Source organism: Aquarana catesbeiana, linkage group LG05, assembly GCF_042186555.1.
Source record: "Aquarana catesbeiana isolate 2022-GZ linkage group LG05, ASM4218655v1, whole genome shotgun sequence".
In the NCBI taxonomy this organism is placed as follows: Eukaryota; Metazoa; Chordata; class Amphibia; order Anura; family Ranidae; genus Aquarana; species Aquarana catesbeiana.
This window is the reverse complement of record NC_133328.1, coordinates 478731217-478752276: the sequence shown is the minus strand read 5'-3', so window position 1 is coordinate 478752276 and position 21060 is coordinate 478731217. Positions and strand designations below refer to the sequence as shown.

Here is a 21060-nt window from a genome sequence, read left to right as displayed (position 1 = left end):
AACTCCCAGAATCCTTTGTGTTACATAGGCCCAGCTTAGGACAACGTAAAGCCTCGTACACGCAATCTGATTGTTGGCCAACCGAGCGTCTGATTTTTGTCCAAAGGGCATGTACAAGGAACTTGTCTTTCATACTAACGGTACACAATTGTTGACCAACAAACACGAACGTAGTGACGTACTACAAGGAATTTCAGCTCTTGAGCGCCACTCTTTGGGCCCCTTCTGCTAATTTCGTGTTTGGTGAGCGTTGATTCAGAGCATGCGTGTTTGTACTTTCGACTTTTGTGTGACAGACTTGTGTACTGACCATATGAAAATCTGACAACAGACCGTTGTCCGCTGAAAATTTACTAGCCTTCCATCCAACATTGTCTGGCTGAAAGTTGGACAACAATAGTCAGAAGGAGCATACTAACAGTCAGATTTTAAGAAAACAGTCTGTCAACAGACAATCCCCTGCCATCAATCTGATCATGTATGTGAGGCTTTAGTCTGCATAACTTCTATGCAAGTGGTTTCTCCTCTGCACACTGACCACAAGCGGTGGCTCAACCAGCACTGCCACCCAGGGCTGCTGTTAGAAATCATGGAGCCCCATACAGCCCTCCTGATGGGGGGACCCCCCAACCCCACCCCACCCGAGGTGCAGCGGAACAATGTCACTGATTTTATCTGCCTACACTCCTGAAAATGAAAAAAAAAAAGTCCCTCCTCTGATCCCACCTCCTGGGCCCCTCTTTTGATGTTAAGGGCCATGGGAAATGTAATTTAAGTCCTGGTAAGCAAGTAGGAGAGGGGGTGTGGTCTAGTAAAATGTATTAATTTAGGCAGAAATTAACAATAAAGCTGCCCTGTTTAGCTGATGAGGCCAGTACAACAGGACCAGTTGTACTGCCTTATCAGCAGCCCTGCTGCCACCGTTCATAAAGGGGTGAAGGAGATGGATAAGTGGAAGTTCCGCTATTGGGTGGAACTCTGCTTTACCACTTTTAAGTGGTTGTGAAGGCTTTTTTTTTTTTTTTTTTTTTTTTTTTTTTTTTTTCTATGCACGAAGGTAAAAAAACCTTCAGTGTGCAGCTCCCCCCTAATACTCACCTAAGCCTGATCTCGATCCAGCGATGTGCACGAGACCCAAGATTCTCCCCAGGACTCTCCCTCCGGATTTGCTAAGATGTAGCAGCAGGAGCCATGGACTCCTGCTGCTGTCGATCACAGCCAGTTAGGCGAGGGTGGGGCTGAGCCACGCTTGTTGTGTATGCAGAGAGCTGGCTCGGGAGCGAGCGCACACACACAAGCTTTCTATGGGGGCACTCCGCAAGAGGGAGGAGCCCAGAGCAGCAGCGAGGGACCCAAGAAGAGGAGGATGGGGGCTGCTTTGTGTAAAACCACTGCACAGAGCAGGTAAGTATAACATGAACTCCAACTTTCTTTTCACTAGACCTGAATGGAATGATCACTCCCAGCATAGATCATACCTTTGTACCATGTTGCTCTGTTGTTTGCAGATCTCCTGATATTTTGGGTTTAGTTGTGGCTTTGTACCATGTGACACTCTGTATAGTCTAATGTAGACAGAGACCCTTCCACAGCCACTTCCTGCAGCATCTCTAGCCTAAAACACACCCCTTTGTAGTCTTGGAGACCCTGCAAATGATGTAACTTCCTTCGTTGCTCTGATGGTGGGAGGGATGTAATACATCCTAATTAACATTCAGCCCCATCCAGTGACACCTACAGGAGGAATCCAAACCTCCCGAGTCCCTCCTCACAGATCACAGCATTACTCAATAATATACATACGAAGCAAACAAATATAGCAAACTGCACTGGAAAGCACCTAACAGACTGCAGGTGACCCCGTCTCTCTATTAAGCTCTCCTTCAACTCTGTAACATGCGCTCTCTACCACTGCTTCTGACACTCGTGTCCCCTTTCCTCAAACTCTTACCTTCACCCCTCTTCTCCATCCGCCTGCTTATACATATTACCCTGCCTTCTGTCCTCTCCCTACTACTGCTCCTACCAACTCTTGCTCATTCTACATCCATATACTGATAAAACCTCCAGTACTCTGAGACATGCCTCCTCACATAAATCAATTCCCACATTACCTCCCTCACCCTCCTGCTTCTCCTAACCTCTGGCGACATATCCCCAAACCCTGGGCCACCATCATCTGTCTTTGCCCAACGCTCCCATCCCCTACACCCTCTGGCAGGAGCCGCAACCCACAGAACTTGGTCTCTATTCCTCTTCTTTCCAAAACCAGCCCCCCTTTTTTTTCCTCTCCCTCCAACCGCCTAACAGGTACACGTAGAAACCTTTGTCACCTCAACCCTTCTCTACTCTGCTACTGATCACCTCTATGACACAATCTCACCCCTGTCCTGCCCCAACCTAGCCACTTCCATCTACAACAGCTCACTGTCTTCCTCCCTAGACAAGCTGGCCCCCCTCACTACACGCAGAATTAGGCCCTGACTGCTACAACCCTGGCAAACGGATGACACCAGAAGTCTCAGAAAACATAGCCACGCTCTTGAGCGCCTGTGGCATAAGACTAAGTTCCAGGAAGACTTCACACAATATAAATCTGCCCTCCTAAAATACTATTCCTGCCTTCACACTGCCAAACAGACCTACTTTATCACACTCATTGACACCTTCACTCATCCAGTCCACGTCAACTCTTCTCTACCTTCAACACTCTACTCTGTCCTACACTGCCTCCACCCACCAACTCACTCACTCCCCAGGAGATCGCCAATCACTTCAAATCTAAGCTTGATACAATTCACGAGGAGATCTCCAATGCGCAAAAACCTCCCCCATGCAACACCCCATGTCCACAGATACAATCATTACTTCCCTCATTCAACCCTTCTACTATTAATGAGGTTGCTAAACTTTTATCTAATACTCATCTAACCACCTACCCCCTGGATCCTGCTCCCTCGCAAATGCTACGCTCACCCTCTGACTCGATTCTACACTCTCTAACTCACATTTTCAACCTCTCCCTTTCTTGTGGCATCTTCCCAAACTCTCTAAAACATGCGCTAGTCACCCCCATACTTAAAAAGCCCTCACTGGACCCCATCAATCTTAACAACCTACGTCCCCTCTCCTTACTCGCCTTCTCCTCCAAACTTCTTGAAAGACTGGTCTACAACCGACTAAGCGACCATCTGACCATGAATAAACTTCTTGATCCCCTTCAGTCGGGATTTCGCCCTCAACACTCCATCTAAACTGCTCTCCTTAAACTCTCAAATGACCTAATGGCTAAAACCAGTGGACACTATTCTGTACTACCTCTCCTGGATCTCTCTGCTGCCTTTGACACAGTGGACCACTCCCTCCTCCTCAATAAACTCCACTCCTTTGGTCTCCGTACTCTTCGCTGGTTCTCATCCTACCTATCCCACCGCTCCTTTAATGTCACTTACATTTCCATTTCCTCCTCTTCCTTTCTCCGTTGGGGTCCCCTGAGGTTTTGTTCTTGGACCTCTCCTTTTCTCAATCTACACCACCTCCCTGGGTCAGTTGATTGCCTCCCACGGCTTTAAATATCATGTCTACGTTTATGACACCCAAATCTATCTCTCCACCCCCCAGCTCTCTCCATCTGTCTCCTCACGCATTACCAACTTACTAGCAGACATATCAGCCTGGATGTCACATCACTTCCTCAAACTCAACCTATCCAAAACCGAGCTCATGATATTTCCTCCCTCAGGTGCCACTTCCCCTGATTTCTCTGTCAATATCAACGGCTCAACTATCAACCCATCTCCCCACGCCAAAGTCCTAGGTGTAATCCTGGACTCTGAACTAACCTTTCGGCCCCACATTCTATCACTATTCAAAATTTGCCGCCTCAACCTCCGCAACATCTCCAAGATACGCTCCTTCCTAACCAATGTCACCACAAAGCTTCTAATCCACTCCCTGGTCATCTCCCGCTTTGACTACTGCAACTCCCTCCTCATTGGCTTACCTCTAAATAGGCTATCCCCACTTCAGTCCATCATGAATGCTGCTGCCAGGCTCATCCACCTCACAAACCGCTCAGTGTCTGCTATACCCCTCTGCCAATCCCTCCATTGGCTGTCACCAAATTAAATTCAAGATACTAACTATAACTTACAAAGCCATCCACAACCTGGCCCCCAGCTACATCTCTAACCTAGTCTCAAAATACCAACCTAATCGTTCTCTTCGCTCCTCCCAAGACCTCCTGCCTTGGCCCCTCATCCCATGCTCACCTTCAGGACTTCTCCAGAGCCTCTCCCATCCTCTGGAATGCTCTACCCCAATCCGTCCGATTTTCTCCTACTTTATCCACTTTCAGACGATCCTGAAAACTCATCTTTTCAGAGAAGCCTATCTGGCCCCTACCTAACTGTACATTTATCTTCTCAATCAGCACATCACCCACAGTTGTTACCTCTTGTATCTCTTGACCTTCCCTCTTAGATTGTAAGCCCTAAGGAGCAGGGCCCTCTGATTCCTACTGTATTAAAGTGTATTGTATTTGTACTGTCTACCCTCAAGTTGTAAAGCGCTATGTAAACCGTTGGCGCTATATAAATCCTGTATAATAATAATAATACATACATACATACAGAGTCTGCTGGGAGAGATCACTGTGCTGCTGCAGGGAGGGATGAATAGACAGCCCTGGTTCACACTAGTGCCACATGAAAGTCACGTGACTTCTAGCACCACTATCACACAGAAAATGTGTACTTTTTCTTGTGGCTTGCCCTGCTCTCGGAAACACTCAGATGTGAACGAATGGCAAGCCATGCACGACATGTGTTTTCTGGCATTTTTTAAATGCAAAGCACCCTTTTTCTGCTCATTTGGAAATGTGCAGATGCGAATACAAGTGTGGCATACATTGGTACACGTTTTAAAAACACATGGAAAAGCATGCGTTTTCTTGCAGTTCGCTGTGCATTTGGAAACGCTCAGATGCAAGCGAATGGTGATGCAAAAGGGCACGGCGCACTGCTGGGCATTTTCTAAACGCCTAGAAAAGCATACTTTTTTTGCGGGTTAATGTGCATTTGGAAATGCGCAGATGCGACCGATTTGTAACGCAAGGATGATGTGCGCTGCCATGTGTTTTTGAAAAGCATGGCATGGTGTGCATTTTCTTGTTGGTTGCCGTACGATCAGAAATGCACAGACGCAAATGGTAACGCAAGCGCGCTGTGAATTGTCTTGTGGCTTGGAATCATGCAGTTGCAAACGAATGGTAATGCAAGCGCACTGCCGCGTGTAAAAGCATACATTTTCTTGCAGGTTGCTGTGCATTTGGAAATGTACAGATGCAAACTAATGGTAACGCAAGCATGATGTGTGTATTTGAAAAGCATGGCATGGTGTGCATTTTCATGTGGGTTGCCATACGTTTGAAAGTGCACAGATGTAAATAGTAATGCAAGCACGCCGTGCATTATCTTATGGATTGCCGTGCATTTGGAAATGCGCAGATGTGAGCAAATGGTAACGCAAATGCGATGCGCGTTGTGGTTTGTTTTCAAAATACATGACAATTAGGGTTGTCCCGATACCGATACTAGTATCGGTATTGGCACCGATACCGAGCATTTGCCCAAGTACTTGTACTCGGGCAAATGCTCCCGATGCTTCCCCCGATACCTAGAAGTCAGCTGTGATCGGCGCGTGGGGGAGTTACAAGATTCTCCCCCAGCGGCTTTCACCAGCTTTAGTGACATACAGCGGTGATCGGTCACCGCTGTATGTCACTGCATCCTCCTCCATGCCCCCTCCGTTCCTCTGTGCCTCTCCGCTGTCCCCCTCCGTTCCTCTCTCCTTTTCTGTCCCCCTCCGTTCCTCTCTCCTTTTCTGTCCCCCTCCGTTCCTCTCTCCTTATCTGTGCCTCTCCGCTGTCCCCCTCCGTTCCTCTCTCCTTATCTGTGCCTCTCCGTTCTCCCCCTCCGTTCCTCTCTCCTTATCTGTCCCTCTCAGCTGTCCCCTCAGTTCCTCTCTCCTTATCTGTTCCCTCCGTTCTCCCCCTCCGTTCCTCCGTCCTCCTCCTCCTTCCTTTGTGAATAGACAGAGTCAGCAGACTCTGTCCATTCACATAATTGAAACATTGTAATCTCCTGTGATTACTGTGTCAGTTTATGAATGGAGAGGAGCCGCTGTCTTCTCTCCATTCATTGTCAGTGCAGCTGAGGCTGCAGAGAAAGGGACTGGGGAATCTCTATCCTCTGTCTCTTTCTCTGTCTCAAGGGGGAGATATCAGAGGTCTGTTAAGACCCCTGATATCTCACCAAAGCCCCCCAAAAGAGCTAAATAAAAAAAACAAAAAAAAAACAATAAAGAATAAAAAAATATTATTGTAAAAAAAAAAAAAATAACACACATACAACGTTCACCCCCCCCCCCCCAAAAAAAAGCAAGCACTGTTAAAAAAAAAAAAAAACTGTCACGTGACATTAAAAAAAAAGTATCGGTAATCGGTATCGGCGAGTACTTGAAAAAAAGTATCGGTACTTGTACTCAGTCCTAAAAAAGTGGTATCGGGACAACCCTAATGACAATGCACATGTTTTCTTTGCTGGTTGCTGTGTGTTTGGAAACATAAATGAGAACCTAGCCTAATCCTAATGGTAATGCAAGCAAGCCACGTGTTGCCAGGCAATTTTGAAACCCTCACCAAAGCGTGCATTTTCTTGTGCGTTGGCATGCATTCAGAAACGCGCAGATGCAAATGAATGGTAACCCAAGTGTGATGCGTGTTGCCATGCGTTTTCAAATGCGCAGCAAAGTGCGCGTTCTTGTGCAGGTTGCCACACGTGTTTTTGAAATGCAAAGTGTATGTTTTCTGTGCTGGTTGCATTTGGAAACATAACCTACATTGCTGAGCATTTTTGAAGCACGGGACAAAGCGTGCATTTTTTTTTTTTTCGGTTTGTCATGCATTTAGAAATACGCAGATGCAAACCCAGCCTAAATGAGACCATGAGAGTAACGCGTGTTTGGTGGGTGTAGCTATGTGTTTTCTGTGTGGGTTGCATGAGCAGGCATACATGAGTGTCCTCTTAGCATGCGGCAGTGGGGGAAGAGGAGGATCGGGGCTGCTCTCTGCAAAACCATTACACAGAGCAGGGAAGTATAAGAAACCATTACACAGAGCAGGGAAGTATAAAAAAACATTACCCAGAGCAGGACAGTATGACGCACCATTACACAGAGCAGGGAAGTATGACGCACCATTACACAGAGCAGGGAAGTATGACGCACCATTACACAGAGCAGGGAAGTATGACGCACCATTACACAGAGCAGGGAAGTATGACGCACCATTACACAGAGCAGGGAAGTATGACGCACCATTACACAGAGCAGGGAAGTATGACGCACCATTACACAGAGCAGGGAAGTATGACGCACCATTGCACAGAGCAGGAAAGTATGACGCACCATTGCACAGAGCAAGGAAGTATAACAGAGCAGGGAAGTATAACACAGCATTACACAGAGCAGGGAAGTATAACACAGCATTACACAGAGCAGGGAAGTATAACACAGCATTACACAGAGCAGGGAAGTATGACGCACCATTACACAGAGCAGGGAAGTATGACGCACCATTACACAGAGCAGGGAAGTATGACGCACCATTGCGCAGAGCAGGGAAGTATGACGCACCATTGCGCAGAGCAGGGAAGTATGACGCACCATTGCGCAGAGCAGGGAAGTATGACGCACCATTGCACAGAGCAGGGAAGTATGACGCACCATTGCACAGAGCAGGGAAGTATGACGCACCATTGCACAGAGCAGGGAAGTATGACGCACCATTGCACAGAGCAGGGAAGTATAACACAGCATTACACAGAGCAGGGAAGTATAACACAGCATTACACAGAGCAGGGAAGTATAACACAGCATTACACAGAGCAGGGAAGTATGACACAGCATTACACAGAGCAGGGAAGTATGACACAGCATTACACAGAGCAGGGAAGTATAACACAGCATTACACAGAGCAGGGAAGTATGACACTCACACCCAGGGCCATCTTAAGAGCATTATAGACCCCCGGGCAATACAGTGCACTGGGGCCCTGTCTACACAATCAAGCACGAGAATAAAAATGCAAATTATAAATAAGGCTTTATTTATTGGTACTTCCAACAAAATCAGTGTTTAAACATTAACACATAGTTTGGACAATATAACTTTTGATGCGCACAGGGGCAGCGTTTGGGCACAGTGGCTGTGTTTGATGAGCACAGTGGCTGTGTTTGATGAGCACAGTGGCTGTGTTTGATGGGCACAGTGGCTGTGTTTGATGGGCACAGTGGCAGCTTTTGAGGGGCACAGACAGTGGCTGTGTTTGGTGCACAATTTAAACTTACTTAAGTAGACAGTGTTAGACTTACTTGAGGCCGCTGGCCCGATGCAGTACAGTGTGTCACTCACAGCAGCAAGGCAGCGCCAGCTATCAATCAGGGCCGTCTTTCCACTCTGCTCCCTCTCCACGCTGTCTGAAAAACATGGCAGAGGTGGGCAGAGCTTGTTCACTAGCCGCTAGGGGTGGCCACGGCGCGCTGTGAATGCTGGGGCGGCCGCGGCCTCTGACTGACGTCACTGGTTGCTAGCTAGAGGCCGGGCGGCCGGCGATTCTAGCAAGTGAGCAACCAGTGCAGTCAGTCAACTTAAGCAGCAGATTGCAGCACTGAGGATTGGCCCTGGATGGGGCCCTCCAGGCAAGTGGGGCCCCCGGGCAACTGCCCAGCGTGCCCAGTGGAAAAAAATGCCCTGGACACACCATTACACAGAGCAGGGAAGTATAACACACCATTACACAGAGCAGGGAAGTATAACACACCATTACACAGAGCAGGGAAGTATAACACACCATTACACAGAGCAGGGAAGTATGACGCACCATTACACAGAGCAGGGAAGTATGACGCACCATTACACAGAGCAGGGAACTATGACGCACCATTACACAGAGCAGGGAAGTATGACGCACCATTACACAGAGCAGGGAAGTATGACGCACCATTACACAGAGCAGGGAAGTATGACGCACCATTACACAGAGCAGGGAAGTATGACGCACCATTACACAGAGCAGGGAAGTATGACGCACCATTACACAGAGCAGGGAAGTATGACGCACCATTACACAGAGCAGGGAAGTATGACGCACCATTACACAGAGCAGGGAAGTATGACGCACCATTACACAGAGCAGGGAAGTATGACGCACCATTACACAGAGCAGGGAAGTATGACGCACCATTACACAGAGCAGGGAAGTATGACGCACCATTACACAGAGCAGGGAAGTATGACACACCATTACACAGAGCAGGGAAGTATGACATGTTTGTTATTTTTTTTTAAATAAAACATTTGCCTTTAGAACCACTTTAATTTTCTGACTAAAGTTCCACTTCCTGCTTGTTCCCTCTTCACTCCACAGAGGAATGGAGTGTGGGCGGGGATAACACAATGCCAATCTTCCCCCAATCACCACCCACCTGAAGGCCCAGAAACACCCACTGTAACCCTTAGACCCGCCCACATCCACTCCCAGAACTGGTGCAAGTGACTCCCATAGCCTGCCTTGAAACTACAGAGGCTCAAAGCATGATGGGACATGTAGTATCAGGACAAAGAAAGGAAACAGGAAGTCATGGAACTTAGAAATTCAGCCAGGAGGGGGAGTGACATCACAGACACAGAAATCTGCTGTATACAGCTAAAGGAGGTAGGATACAGATAAACTGACACTGGGGTTGTGATTCATTTATACGCAGAAGGCATCTGTTGTTTTGGGGAGGAGAAGCGGGAGTTCTTCTTTTAAGCTGAACAAAAAGATTTTTTTTATAAACTAAAGTAAAACATGTATGGTTTTGTTCTCAGATCTGAATTGCCACAACATTCAGTTATCTATAACAAAATGTTTTTGTAGTTTGTCTTAGTAAACATGTTGCGCCCAGCTGGGTGCAGGCTGCGCAGACAGGGGTCCATTCACCAGCGGTCCAGAAACCCCACAGCAGGATGTTCAAAACAAAACCACACTTTGAGTTTTTCTCCGAAAATTGCTGAAACCAGTAAAAGGAAAGTTTCACAGGTGTACTCATATATCAAAGTAAAAAATAGATACAAAGCATTACAAAGTTCCCCTGGAGTCATTTATTTAACAAGACACAAAAACAATAACAGTAACAGTAAAAACAATCGCAAAGTATAAGACAAATAAACACTTCTTAGAGCCTAGCGGTCCTATCATCTTTACCTTTTCAATAGATTTTTATTGAAGGTTTACAATAAAAGTTGTATATCACAAAGACTTTGCCACTATTGTCATCATTTTGCATTGGAATTGAAGAAAGTACTGAGAGCGGTCATTAAGGTAAAGCATAAAGAAGCCAATCTTATTTTACTATATCTCTCCAGTATAGACACATCTTATTGAGTTTAGAAGAACAATGTGAAAAGAAAGCAAGGAAAAAAGTGGAGGAAATGGGGACACCTCAAAAAGAGTTTTGATCCTATCACCTTTTGATGTAACGCCTCTCAGCAACCTGAAACAATGTGCAGAGAAAGTATTATAATTCTTAAAAAATATATATATAAAAAAAAATTGGTGGAAGGATGTGGAGACACCTCAAAGATAGTTTTGATTTATCATCTTTGGTTAATCTCCTCTCAGCAACTTAAAACAATGTGTAGAGGAAAGTACTACAATAAAGAAAAAAGGAGGGGGAGTGTAACGAAGTAGGGACAGCTCAAAGGGTTTCAATCCTATTTTCTTTCTTTGAATTCTTCTCAGCAACCTAAGATAACGTGTAGAGGAAATGTAAAGCTCTTAAATATAAAATAAAACATTTTTTTAAAAAGGGGAAAAAAAAGTGTAAGGAAGTGGGGATCATATTTAGTTTGGATCCTATCCTCTTTTTTGTAATTCTTCTCAGCAATTAAAAACAATGCGCAGAGGAAAAGTACTTTAATGTAAAAAAAAATGTATACAAAAGTCTTAAGAAAAGGGAAAACACGTGGAAGCGGGGACGTGATTGAAATTCTGTTTTTAGTTTGTTTTCAGTTGCGGAGAAAAATTAATGTGCAGAGAAAAAGTACTACAATTCTTTAAAAAAAAAAATGTAAAAAAATAAATAAAAAATCTTTTATAAAGGGGGAAAAAAGTGGAAGTGGACAGCCTCAAAGAAAATGTAGATCCTATCCTCTTTTGATTTATTTTTTCTCAGCAACTGAAAGCAATGTGCAGAGGAAAAGTTGAAAAGTACTACAATAAGAAAATAAAAATAAAATAAAAATAAAAAAGTGGAATGGCTCAAAGATTATTTAGATCCTATCCTTCTAATCAACTAAAAGCAATGTGCAGAGGAAGAGTACTACAATTAAAAAAAAAAAAAAAAAAAAAATCTAAAAAAAATAAATAAAAGGGAAAAAAAGTGGAAGTGGAATGCCTCAAAGATTGTATAGATCCTATCATCTTAGATTGTATTCTTCTCAGCAACTGAAAGTGATGTGTAAAGGAAAAGTACTTAATACAATTAAACTTTTTTTTTTTTTTTTTTAAATCTTTAAAAAAAAAAGTGGACTAAAGCGGGGATGCCTCAAAGACCATTTCGATTCCATCAACTTTGCTTTAAATAATTTTAGCAACTGTCAGTTGCTATGCACGCTTGCAATGTGCAGAAGAAAAGTACTACAATTTAAAAAAAAAAAGTAAAAAGGTAAATAAGTGGACGAAAGTAGGGATGCCTCATAATTTAAGATCCTAAAATAAGATAACTTAGATCATGGATGCTCAACCTGTGGTCCTCCAGCTGATGCGTAACTACAAGTCCCATGAGACTTTGCAAACAGCTGACAGTTACAAGCATGACACCCAAAGGTAGAGGCATGATGGGAGTTGTAGTTCCACAACAGCTGGAGGGGCACAGGTTGAGCACCCATTATTTAAGCTGGGTTCACACTATTGCGGCATGTGGTTCACAGCAGGAGTCTGGTGCGTCCCCATTCACCATTTCTGTCCAGTTTTCAGCAATTTTTTGGCTGCATTTGGACCTGAAACTGACCAAAAGAAGCACAGGACCCCTGTGCACTGGAGCCGCAGTGGAGATATGTGAACCCGGCTCCATAGAGGCGGTCGCAATCTGACATGTGAATTGGATGCAGAGAAAAACGCATCCAATTTGCAAGAGTGTGAACCCAGCTTTAGATCCGGTCATCTTTGATTTCATTCTTCTCAGCAACTGAAAGCAATGTGCTAAGAAAATCACTAAAATTAAATAACAAAAAAAAAATAAAAACTTAAAAAAAAAAAAGGAAAAAACAGTGAAAATAAATGGGATGCCTCAAAGATCACTCCTATAAGCTTTCGTTTAATTCCTGCCAACTTTCAGTTTCTGTGTAGAACTTACTATGTGCAGAGTAAACCAGTAAAGTAGTAATAATACTACAATTATAAAAAAAAAAACTTAAAAAAAAAAAAGGTGGGGGGGGGGGAAGGAAAGTAAGCTGAATAAACACTATACAACGTTTGTTGTTTGATTTACCAAAACTATGTAGTGCAAGGGCCTGCCTGGTTGCATACAAATTGAAACTGTTAAGGTTTGACCTCATATTATATGGTTTTGGTAAATCTAAAGAAAAAAAATCTAAAAAAATGTGGATAGTGTGTATCCAGCTTTAATAGGATGCCTTAAAAAACATATCAACTTTGGTTTAATTCTTCCCAGTTGCTGTGCAGAGCTTACTATATGCAGAGGAAAAGTACAGTACTATAATTAACAAAACAAAAAAAAAAAGGGGGAAAAAAAAAGGAAAAAAGGAAAAACACTGGAAGTAAGTGGAATGCCTCAAAGATAATTTAGATCCTATCATCTTTTGGTTTCATTCTTCTTAGAAACTGAAAAAATGTGCAGAAGAAAAATATATAATAATAAAAATAAAAAGTGGGGATGCCTCCAAAGATAATTTCGGTGCCATCCTCTTTTAATGCACTTCTTCTGAGCAACCGAAAACAATGTGCAAAGGACAAATACTGCAATTCTTACACAATAAAATAAAAAAGAAATAAAAACATTGAGAATTCTTTAAAAGAAAAGTGAAGAGGAGAAGAGCGGATCCGGGATGATATTCCTGCGTGCTCTGTGCTCTGGTTACATGAATGCAGCCAGAAGAGGGACCTTCTCTCTCTTTCTCTCACATAGCTGAACATGCCTTTGATTGTTTTCAGTGAGGGGCAGAGGAGAATGTGATGGAGGGGAGAGGAGAATGTGATGGAGGGGAGAGGAGAATGTGATGGAGGACGGAGATCCATGTCTGGCAGTAGTTGTGTATCTTTAATAAGACACGGTGGGCTGGGAATGAAGGTGGAGGGGGGGGGGAGTGAGTGTGTCGGTGTGTGTGTGTGTGATGGGGCGTGCTGTGGCTGCGCTTGTTTTTGCCGCTCTCTTTTCTCCTCCCGTCTATTCCCCGATCCTCCTGCAGAGGCTCCCGATCCAGGTCTGAGTAGCTGCTTTGGCGTCCAGTCCACGTCTTGGCTGAGTCCCCCTCGGCTTTTAATCATGCCCCTCTGTCTGTGTGTGAGTGCAGGCAGGCTGACAATGATTTCCTCAGTGATTACGTACAGAGCGAGTCCCTGCGGGTTAGGGGCCCCCTCTGGAGCCATCCTGATGGCTTTAGGGGCCTTGCTTCTATTTTCCATTATTATGTGGACTACCGGAGCGACAGCGCAGTCCAAGACCTTGCAGGTTTGTGATGAGGAGGGAGCACACAGCAGCACACATCTCCTTCTCTCTGCTCTCCTCTCCCGAATCCAGGCGTAGACTTTTTTTTTTTTTTTCTCCTTTTTTTTTTCCTCCCAGAGACAAGGAGCTTCATCCTGCTCCTTCTACCAGCAGCCCAGCCAACGGAAGATAGACCCCCACCCCTAAAAAAACCCCCAAAAACAACAAAAGCCCCCCCAAAAACAAGACCCCCCCTTTTACAACATCACAACAAGCAAATAATAATAATAACAAATAAACAGCACCTCTATGCAACAGCAGAGTAGCCTTTCCTCCCTTCTCTATAGTTGTAGTGCTAGAGGGAATACAGGAAACTATTTGTTTTTTTTTATTATTTTGTAGCTTTTTTTTGAATTTTTCAATATTTTGCTGTTGCTGTTTGGAAAATATTTTCCCCTTTTGGATAGTGTGCACATTTTTATTTATTTTTTTGTTAATGTAGTGTGCTTTTTTTTAATAGAGAAAAAAATGTGTTTTTTTGGATACTTTTTTGTAAATTAAAATGCAGCTTTTCTTATAAAGATTTTTTTTTTTTTTTTTTTTGTTAATTTTTTTTTTTTTTTTTTTTAAGGTTGTATGTTTTTTTTTTTTTTTTTTTGGCCAGGGAAGAGGGCAGACAGGGAGGCTGGAGGAAAGCTTGGCTTAGGGGATCCTCGTTGTCTGTTGCCTTATAGTTGTTAACGGGCTGACATTGAACAACTTCAGCTGTTTGCTTTTAGGATGTCTCGCCGCAAGCAAGCTAAACCAAGATCGCTGAAAGGTAAGAGACCGAGCGATGCTCCTTTTTTCTGTGTAAGTGGGGGGGGGGGGGAAAGCTAGGGGTGTCTGATTCTTTCTTTTTTCCTTCTAACCCTCCCTGTTCATCCAGAGATGCATTGACAGCTAGGACTGGGCACTGCAAACTTCACTGGCACTGGGGCAGCCTTTCTTCTGCTGCTGCTCCCTTATTTTTCTTTCTTCTTCTTTCTTTTTTTTTATGTTCTTTTTACATTTTTTTTTTTTTTTTGTTTTAATCCCCTTTTTAATATTAGCTTTGCATGTTTCGATTCCTAAACTGCTCCCCCTTCCATGCCGGGACACAGACCTAGGGGAAACTTAGCAAGAGTTGGCAACATCTGGAGAGAGTTACATTGTAAACTAAGAGGGGGGGAAAAGGCAGGGGAGGACTAGGGTTTAACTGTATATTTTTCTGAGCCTTTTCTTTGGGGGTGTTGGGGAGGAAGGGGGGGGGGGGGGGCTGTTACAAAGTTTATTGATCAGAAAACTGTGCTGGAATGTGCAGAGTTTGGAGGCGTCTGGTCACGTGACGGCTCGCCTGCTGCAGGAGTCTGTTGTGGGGAAACTGTGGAGGAGCAGTGCTCTGAGCCCTTCTCTTCCAGGGCACCTCTTGGTGTTGGCCAAAGGCTGCTCCCTTCCCTTCCCTTCCCTTTTTTTTTTTTTTTGTTAAAGAAAAAAGTGCCTTCCTATGTTATATATTCAAAAAATGCATATACGTTTTTCTTTTTGAGATTTTTCTTTTTTCTTTTTTTTTCTAGATATAAATTTTATATTATTTTATTTTTTTTTTTTTTTAAGCTATAAATAAAAGCATCCCGATATGTTCTGTTTTTGGTATTGCAAATTTGCCTGCTATTAATCTCGAGCAATCGCCTAGATGTAGGGAACGTTGTGATGAACTGCTAATGATCGTATGATCGGTTGCTACTAAATGTAGCTGTATGTGTAGGGATCACTAGTGATGGGGATCTTGGTAAAGTGAAGGCGTTACCAAAAATCACCCATTTGTGCCACAGCCGTTAAGCTTACCTGATAAAATGGCCAGAGCAGTATGCTGGACCTGGTGTGTGTGTGTGTGTGTGTGTGTGTGTGTGTGTAAGGAGAGACTACCCGGGGAGGAGGAGGACAAAGGGTGGCTTGTTGTGGTTGCATTGAAAGCTGTGCTAGGCCCTCTGGAATGCTGGAGTCTGCTCCGGAGTGTAGAATTGCACCACCAGTTAACCCTCTCGCTCTTCTTCCTACTGGGGAGAGTCGCTTCAAAGTGTCTGTGCTTCTACTTCATTACCCAAGGACTGAGAGTGGAATTAAACATACAAGAGAAAAGTCTGCTACTACCACTTTTTTTTTTTTTGTGTTAGCCCAGTACTTCATCAAACTTTCATCTGAGTGTTCCAGTTTTGTGGCTGATTAAGCACATATGCATTTTTCTTTAGATTCCAGTTTGAGGAAAAACTACCCACAAGATCGGTATACGAATACATAGCGTGACTTTTTTTTTCTCCCAACTGTTTATTTTCTTTGTGAATGGGCCCAATGGTTTCTTTCAAGATGTACAATACACTCCACAAAAGCCACTATTTTTGATACATATTTAATACAATACATTGTTTTTGTGTTTAATATACTGCGTAATAGATTTTTTTTTTTACAGTGACAGTCACGAGATATATATATTATGTATGTTTCACTGAATTATTTAAGCTCAATGTGTGTTTAGATCCTGCGTCTAGTTTGCAACTGAAGGCTTCCTTGCTGTCCGTTTTTGTATTAAATGTTGTCCAGAGTCAATGTGTTTTTTTTTTTTTTTTGTTTTTTAAAAAAAAAAAAAAAACAGTATTAGGTAATTTAAACAACGCGTTTCTATTAAATGTGCCAGGGAATAGTATGGGGTTTGTATAAATGGGTTTTCTGTTAGCACTGCATAGTCATGCTGTAAATTGTCTGTGTGCAGTTGGAGAGATCATTTTAGCTCCCGTTATAAGTATCAATAAGGACAGTAGTTAGAGGCATGCATGTGTGTCTTCTGTCAATGTAGATATTTCAAGGTGTGTGTGTGTGTGTGTGTGTGTGTGTATATATATATATATATATATATATATTTATATATTATAATTTTATTTTTATGTAGTCCAATATGGTAGATGATTTCATTTCTGTGTCTAAATGTTTTTTTGAATATAAATACTTCAGACTTTTTTTTTTTTTATGATAATCTATCACCTTTTGAAGTCTTTTTCACATAGGTTCTTGTGTCACAAAAGTTCAAGACCCGTAAAAAAAAAAATCATACCAATGACTGTATCGCTAATTTCTATTGACCGTTAAAAGGGCACACTCTGTTATGTCACTTTTTGTAATGTGATGACATTAAACAAAATTAGTGAGTTAATTTATTGTGCACCATTATCTTAATATGGCCTTCAGTATTAATATTTATGAATCCTTCTTTTTTTTTTTTTTTTTTTTTTTTTTTTCAGTGATTTTCTATGCCCACGACCCCACTAATTAGAATGGTAAAATGGAGACTTGTCACCATCAATTTTGGTGACATCCTCAGAAAAGTATGGTAAATCATTAGACTAAGGTTTACAGCTCCGTATAATGCTATACCTTTAGTAGAGGCCTACTGTGCCTTCAAAGGAAAACATTTTTTTTAATGGCATACATCACATTTTTACTTTTTTTAATATAGACATGATTAATTTGTAATAGACCACCAGGCTATGGCTTGTCAAAGCTGCTTATCACAGGATCTGCATTATCCCAGTTGTACCAGAAGCAGAGGTAGAGATTTATTACAATTGACCTACATATTTCTTTGAGTATGAGCTCCCGTAGCTTTTAGTTTCTTGTAAAAACCCTCCACATCATGCCTACATCTGCAAGAGAAACTTGTTTGGCCTCATCAAAGCACACTTCAATATGTACTGTGAAAACCTAATATGTTACCATTCTGGGTCTGAGTGCCTTCAGAGCACTCAACTGTATATGTGGCTGTTTTGCTTCTACTACTCCATGAAAAATTAAGGTTGGATTATTTTGTCCTAAGTTGGCGTGAAGGGACATATAAAATAAATACTTCAAAGATCATAAGGAATTTCAGTTATGATCACTTCTGTAGAAAGTGCTAGTTTACAAAGTGCAACTTTCTGTATTGGATTAGTCCATATATAAAACTACAGTGTACACGAAAAGTCATGGTAACATCTTTTCAGCAGTTAGAAGGATTGGGATGTGACTGCACCCAGAATTCTTTCTGTCTGTAAGCTTTGGCACATGTGGCTGGAACATGTTGCTTGTGAATGAAAAATTGGAAGTTCCTCACTGAACTCATTCCTATTGACATTTTTGTCACATTGTTTTTCATGCACACTGACCTTATTGCAAAGTTCACTTTCATTATGGACAGCCAATTCATCAGCATCTCCTTGTATGCATTGTGTTTGCCTTTTATAAAGCATTTATTATTGCTATGTTAAAATTTCAGCGTTGTCATCCTTTCCGGGAACATGTCAAATGTTATTTTAAAGTGCTGAGGTTGATTGCACTTTATTTATTTTTATTCATTTGAGCCATAACAGCTTATGCATATTGTGTGTTGTGTGTGTGTGTTTGTTTTTTGTTTTTTTAGCACATTTAAAACATACAGAAGCTCTTAATTGCAGCAGAATCATCGGCATATTTCTTAAAAAAAAAACAAAAAAAAACTCTTGTCTAGACAACACGTTATGCTTCACTTTTTTTTTTTGCCACACACACACACACACACACACACACACACACACACACACACACACACTTTATTGAAAGCTTAGTGTTTGGAGATCTGTGATTGCTTACCTGCGCACTAGATTTGGATTGGAGCATTGCTGCCAGTTCAGAACATACATGTATTAATAATATTATGCCTGTGAGTAGTACTAAAGTGAATAATTTTTTTAGCACATAAGGGAATATAGATTAAAAAAAAAAAAAAAAAAAAAAATATATATATATATATAATTATAATTGTTTTTAAATTTGATTTAATGGGCTTTGTCCCATTACAGTCGTGTTATGTTTTATTGTGTTCTGTTCGGTTACAAGCCCTTTTTCTTGACATGGCCACACTTACCCAAATGATCTATTCCTCCATTTCACATGGAGCTAAATTGTTTTGGTTCCTTCTTTGTCTCCTCCTCCTTTTTTTAAAAGTGTCCTTCTTCGTTTTTTTTTTTTGTTTCAACTTTGGCTAGATGTGATTTAGAATGTCTTTGTAGACGTCTGTGTCTCATAATTGTTTCCACACGGTGTTGATGTCTGACGTTATTACTGTGTGGGGTTGGAAGGGTTTTTTTTTTTTTTTTTATTTCCTCTCTCCATTTTTCCGGCTATGCTGTAAATATATTTCAATCTCAAGTAAAATTAGTTTGAAAACTCCATATTGAAATGAAGTAGTGTGTGTGTGTGTGTGTGTGTGTGTGTGTGTGTATATATGTATATATATATATATATATATATATATATATATATATATATATATATATATATATATATATATATATATATATATATATAAATATAAATTTTTTAGTGGTCATTTGTATTTAGATTTATTTTTTCCAATGGCTCAAGGAGTTGTCAAAAGTCAACACTGTCCTTTGGGAATATGTAACTTTCTAATCCTTTTTTCAATTAAATCAGTAATGTAGCCATATATTTCTTTTGCCTAGAGAGTTAAGGTATCAGTAGAAAGGAGCAGGTTTTCTACCTTATTTGTTCCAGAAGTTATTGATCTGAATACATTTTACGTTAATATTGCAGGGTAATAGAAAGTCAACAGTTACTGTTAACATCGCCTTGGATCAGACCATGTGTGAAATCATTTGAATAAAAGGTCTCCTGAATCAAGCACAAATCTACATTGCCAATACAATGGATAGACATTAATAAAGTTAGCTATAAGGAATTTAGTCAAAGTTTAGATCCATAGTTGAAAATATAATGTGTGTAAATAAATACTAAATATTTTTGCTTTGGCTTGCTAACACATTGACTCTTTGCTAACATGTTCCATATTCTTCTGTAGTTTACTCTCCTGCTTTCAAGAAATGCAGAAATCCTTTAAATATGAGTCCTAAACATATTGAAAAGAAAACTATGAACAAATAAAGTAAATTTAAGGGAACTAAGTTCCTACTGAAGGAGCACCATGCCATTTATGTTTTGTTAAATTATTAGATCACTAGTCCATTGTACCAGTGTATCATAGAATCAAACTAAAATTCTGAACTTTTTCCTTGAATGTAAAACGCGCCATGTGCAACTAAGATCATGTAATTCCCTAACTGACTCAGCAAAGAGGTTTTTAAAATAAGGGGGAGGTGGGGGATATATCTCAGGTTCTTAGGCTAAGTCCTGTTACCAAACATATTTTGTTTTAGAGCTAGCTTGTTTAAAATATATAAAATTTTTTTTTTTTTATAGATCATCATCTTTTTTTTTTTTTTTTTTTTTTTTTTTTTTTTTAAATGGCTGTGGTGCAATAACTGCTGCCTGTCTGTAAACTGAGACAATGGAGAACAGTTGTGTATGTGCTGGGACTGCATTGATCAGCGCAGCCCAGAGCATATGGTGTGAATGAGCCCTTCTTGCAGTTCCCTACCTACTTTGGTTTAGTAGATACTGAGGTGGGCCTTTTTTTTTTTTTTTTTTTTTTTTTTCAAATGTGGGAGTTTTTGTATCAAGTTAAAGGATTGGAATTCTTTTTGATCCCACTGATGTAATATTATGCACACATTATGTTAATTGTAATCTGACCCTGGATTTTGTCATAGATCTGTAAGTAAGTCAATCCCAGTAGTAAATAGTAAATGGATGAATAATCGGGAAAATTCTGAAAGAAAAAAAAAAAGACTAGTCGATTGCTGTAGTATAGTAAAGAGAACAACATTTACCAATGATCTCTTCAAATTTGAGTCAAAGAATAACTACATTGCTTACTGTATAGATTTTAGGTAATCTATATTTGTCAACTGGGCAGTACTGAAGTTACACAATAAAGTAGAATTAAATGTCTCTAACATCACCCATATATAACAAACCCTTTCAATTGTATATTTAACAGACCAAAAAAGAACAGATAGGAAAAGTTAATTGTTAAGGTTTATATACCATTTAGGAAGGCCCTTTGTGGCCACTGTTCAATGATGTGACACATCTAACCCTTTACGGGTATCTATTACCTTCAACCTGAATAATCTTGGCAACTGAAATGAAGGCAATTTTTTTTTGAAAACTTAAACTTCTTTTTGCTTAGTATCATCTTTGATCCTGTTTCCTTAATCTGATGGGTTAATTTACAAAAAATTTAATTTGCATGGCTATCTTCTAAAGAACACAAATCCCTGCACCACAATCTAGTAGCTTTCTTGTTCCACTGATCATGTTGATATGGTTCATTTAAATCGAATG

The 21060-nt window shown here is 41.3% G+C and overlaps 1 protein-coding gene across 6 annotated transcripts in view; it reads left to right on the top strand.

Moving 5' to 3' along the window:
• Positions 1–13508: 13508 nt before the first annotated feature.
• Positions 13509–21060, top strand: part of ZNF521 (zinc finger protein 521) — a 474304-nt gene continuing 466752 nt past the window's right edge. For 2 of the 6 annotated variants that reach the window (XM_073631498.1, XM_073631497.1), the window contains exons 1-2: positions 13511–13794; positions 14550–14590. In XM_073631498.1, the coding sequence (XP_073487599.1) occupies positions 14551–14590 (40 nt within the window). In that variant the 5' untranslated portion in view covers positions 13511–13794; position 14550. Of the gene's footprint in view, positions 13795–14434; positions 14591–21060 lie in introns of all 6 variants that reach the window. The other 4 variants (XM_073631496.1, XM_073631494.1, XM_073631495.1 and 1 more) reach the window with 4 other exon arrangements.